Source organism: Octopus bimaculoides, chromosome 4 (genome assembly GCF_001194135.2).
Source record: "Octopus bimaculoides isolate UCB-OBI-ISO-001 chromosome 4, ASM119413v2, whole genome shotgun sequence".
Classification (NCBI taxonomy): Eukaryota; Metazoa; Mollusca; class Cephalopoda; order Octopoda; family Octopodidae; genus Octopus; species Octopus bimaculoides.
In genome coordinates this window covers 40,162,960-40,167,095 of record NC_068984.1, presented here as the reverse complement: position 1 = coordinate 40,167,095, position 4,136 = coordinate 40,162,960, and the positions used below count along the sequence as shown (strand labels likewise).

At 37.0% G+C, this 4,136-nt stretch overlaps 1 protein-coding gene across 3 annotated transcripts in view; it reads right to left on the bottom strand.

The window, feature by feature from the left end:
- LOC106880460 (RAB11-binding protein RELCH homolog) overlaps positions 1-4,136 on the bottom strand; it is a 239,119-nt gene that overhangs the window by 153,723 nt on the left and 81,260 nt on the right. For all 3 annotated transcript variants that reach the window (XM_052967015.1, XM_052967016.1, XM_052967018.1), the window contains one exon: positions 344-429. In XM_052967015.1, coding sequence (XP_052822975.1) covers positions 344-429 — 86 coding nt within the window. The remainder of the gene's footprint in view (positions 1-343; positions 430-4,136) is intronic.

Sequence of the window (4,136 nt, the reverse complement as noted above, 5' to 3'; positions counted from 1 at the left end):
CGTGCGTGCGTGCGTGCGTGCGTGCGTGCGTGCGTCCCTGTTTGCAACCCTGTAACTTAGCAGTTCAGCATAAAGAAACCAATAGAATAAGGACCAAGCTTAAAAAGAAGTACTGGAGTCAATTTGTTTGACTAAACCCTTCAAGTTTGTACCCCAGTATAGTTGCAGTCCAATGACTGAAACAAGTAATAGATAAAGATATATTAAAAACAAACAAACATTTTATAGCTGCCAACCACTTTATGAAGGAAATTGATAAAGATCCAAATGTTTTATTTTGGAAAATAGATAAGAAAAAAAATTAAAATGCTGTAAAGTAGAAAATATAACAAGTAAAACTTACTGAATTAAAAGCACACAACACACCAGCAGCATACACAGGAACGATACAAGTTGTTAAGGCTGTTTGCCCTATTGTCACAAGGTTATCTAGGGAAAAAGAGGACAGGAGAAAATTAATGCTATTCTTAAAAGAACCAAGATGTCACTAATAAATTTGATAAAAGTTTTAATAATGTCTCTTTTAGCATTAATATCATCACCATTTAATGTCCATTGTCCATGCTAGCATGGGATGGATGGTGTGACCAGAGCTGGCAGCCAGAGACCTACACCAGACTCCAGTCTGATTTGGCATGGTTTCTACAGCTGGATGCCCTTCCTTCTACCAACCACTTTACAGTGTGCTGGATGCTTTTATGTGGCACCGCACAGGCACTTTTACATGGCATCACAGATGCTTTTACATGACACCACACAGGCACTTTTGGTGTGTCACCACAAAGGAACTTTTGCATGTCACCACACAGGTGCTTTTGCATGTCACAGCACAGGCACTTTTGCATGTTGCTGCACAGACACTTTAGTGTGTTGTTGCACAGGCACTTTTGTGTGTTGTCACACAGGTGCTTTTGCCTGTTTCCACACTGGCAATTTTGCATGTTGCTGCACAATCACTTTTACATGTTGCCACATGGACCCTTTTACAAGTTGCTGCATGGGCGCTTTTACAAGGCACTGCCGTTGGTGCTTTACACAACCAGAAAGGTCAGTCTTAACACTTCTGCTGGGGGTACTTTAGCATACAGTTCAATGTTTTGTATATTTTTGGTGTTTCAGTTCCATGGAAATCTTCCAGAAACTTATATTTTGTTTCACTGTGTTTGTTTTCAAGTGACTGACATAAAAAGTGAAGGAGCAAAGAAAAAAAAGGGAAAATGACTGTTACAAATTATTAAATTAGCATCACTATTATTACTGTTTTGCCAAGTATTTTTTTCCTTTACTTGCTGAAGCTAGAAGATAACCTTTGTAGGCTTTCCATGACTGGTGAGTTTGATGTTGTTAATGTTCTATTTAAACTGCTGCAGATCAACATTTGAAAGAAAGACATAAGAAGATTCCAGAAGGTTGAAGTTCTAGGCAAGAAGTATTAGATATGGTAGTTAATGTTGGGGTAATGTTATTGGCTGCAGTGGAGTGGGCCAGGAGTAACTGAGAGGTGGAGGTATGAGACCAGCAAGCTTAAGAAACAAAGATAATGATAGCATGGTTGTGGCCCAGGGATTAGAGCATGTCTGCTAGTGATTGAATGCCAGCTGAGTGACCTTCCTCTGGATACAATCCAGGATGTCTGTATGCATAACAGTAACACTGTCCCAGATGTGAGACTATACTCCATTTTGTGAGTGCCACTTGAGCCTTATAGAATGAGCACTGTTGAATGTGCAGCTAGTATATATAAACAGAGAATTATGGTGACATTATTCTTTCAGTGAGTTACATTAATGACCTCGTTTCAGTTTATGATTGAAGCAATTTTGCTTCTCTTAAGTCACTAATGTGTTCAGATAAAACAGTCACTACTTCTTTCTCCTCTCAAAACATCTAAGCATGCTTGAACTTTTCTTAATGATTAATATTTATTTTTCTCATTCATACTGCACTAATTTGATATGCATATAATCAGGGACTTGTCACATACAGTAGAATTTTTTTTGCTTGTAAAACTTCAAGTAAATTTTCAATTTACAAATTAAGCTTTTAAATTAGTTTCAAGTATAAACAATGTGTAATTTTTCAATGAAAAATTTTGTCTAATTATATAAGGACATATTTACTCTGAACTCAAGACTTCAGTTTGTATTCAAAATTAATCACATAAAAAGCACCAGTGTCTGTGCCACATATAGAGCACTGCAATAGCAGTGGTGCTAATGCTACATAAAAAGCATCCAGTATACTTTGCAAAGTGGTTGGCACTAGGAAGGTCATCCAGCTATAGAAACCATGCCAAAAGAGAGAATTGGAGCCTAGTGCAGCACTCCAGCTGGCCAGCTCCTGGCAAACCAACCAACCTATGCCAGCATGGAAAACAGAAATAAAATGATGACGATGATGAAAAATAAGGTCTCATATTCACAGGAGACAGATTATAAGGCTACATAACATTTATAGCACTCTTTTTCAAGATAATTAGCACTTTATGTGAAGTAATATGGCTGCAACCAAAGATTGAAGCCAGAACATGAAATGAAAATAAATGTTTGATGAGGGACTGATATATAGAATTTATAGTAGTAACAACAGCAGTTGAGAGTCAATTGATGTGGTCGTTTAATCTACCAGGAATAACAACCAAAACTTTCCCTCAAGCCACATCCTATCATCTTAAAAGAGGACAGATTATATAATGTTTTAGATACACTATGCAGGAAAAAAGAATAGATGATCATGGCAGGAAATCAAATCATATGCTTGATTAGTGCTGAGTAAGAGCTTAAGTTTAATATATTTATTAGTAAACAGCAGCAGCAGTAGTAGCAGTGCCAATTTTCCTAATATAAATTACTGAGATCAAATCTGAACTATTTTGCTCAGTTCTTGTAATAGACAAAAAGAAAAAACTTGTCTATCACAACGAGAAGAAAAAATTGTTGAAACTTTAAATACATAAACAATTTTACTAAGAAAAACCTAAGTTACAACTGATTAAGAATAATGAACAAGAGTTTTGTAGACGACAAAAAAATATTATTATTATATCAAAGAGAGATAATTCATGAATACTATTTTGTAATACGAAACAAAAATAGCAATGTATTAGTATGAAGGGAAATGACAATATAAATTATTTCGAAAGATATATGCCCTTCTATAGGTGACAGAAACTATTTTTATAAGATTAATATGAGAGAAAATTCTTATAAATAAAATAGAAAAAAAATAAAGGCATTTATACAAAGTCAAATGTTATATTAAAACGAGTAGAAATAAGCGTTGGAAGGAGGAGGAAGAAACAATTATTTCAGGGGAGACTACTCTAGCTTGCAGGCACCCAAGTTATATATCGATGCCTTCCTCTAAGACATTAAGCAGCGTAAGTGAGAGCTTTTAATACTGCTTGTATATAACCTACAATGCAGTTAGGCTGACCACTACTCAGTGGCCTCTACCCACAAACAGCTCCTAATAAATTCCTGCTGTTAAGAGTTAGACATATTGAGACAGAATCCTTGGTAAACAAAAATGCCCAATACATTTTTCCAGTCCTGAACACATCCTCAAAAGATACGTCCTATTCGAGCAAGATATCTACCAGATGATGAGGAATGCCTCCTATATGAGTTTAACATTAAGTTAGACTCCAGCACATCTGCTGTCACACAAAGCCCATAATCTGAATGCAATAAGAACACAACCTGAAATAATTAGGATACTATGGCTTGGAACTGACGGACTTGAGAAGTTTCCATTTTTCTTTTTTCCTAGGTCCACAGAAAATAATAATAATGATAATATATATATATATGTATATCATCATCATCATCATCATCGTTTAACGTCCGCTTTCCATGCTAGCATGGGTTGGACGATTTGACTGAGGACTGGTGAAACCAAATGGCTACACCAGGCTCCAATCTGATTTGGCAGAGTTTCTACAGCTGGATGCCCTTCCTAACGCCAACCACTCAGAGAGTGTAGTGGGTGCTTTTACGTGTCATCCGCACGAAGGCCAGTCAGGCGGTACTGGCAACGGCCACGCTCAAAATGGTGTATTTTATGCGCCACCCGCACAAGAGCCAGTCCAGGGGCACTGGCAACGATCTCGCTCGAAAATCCTACGACGGTCAGCC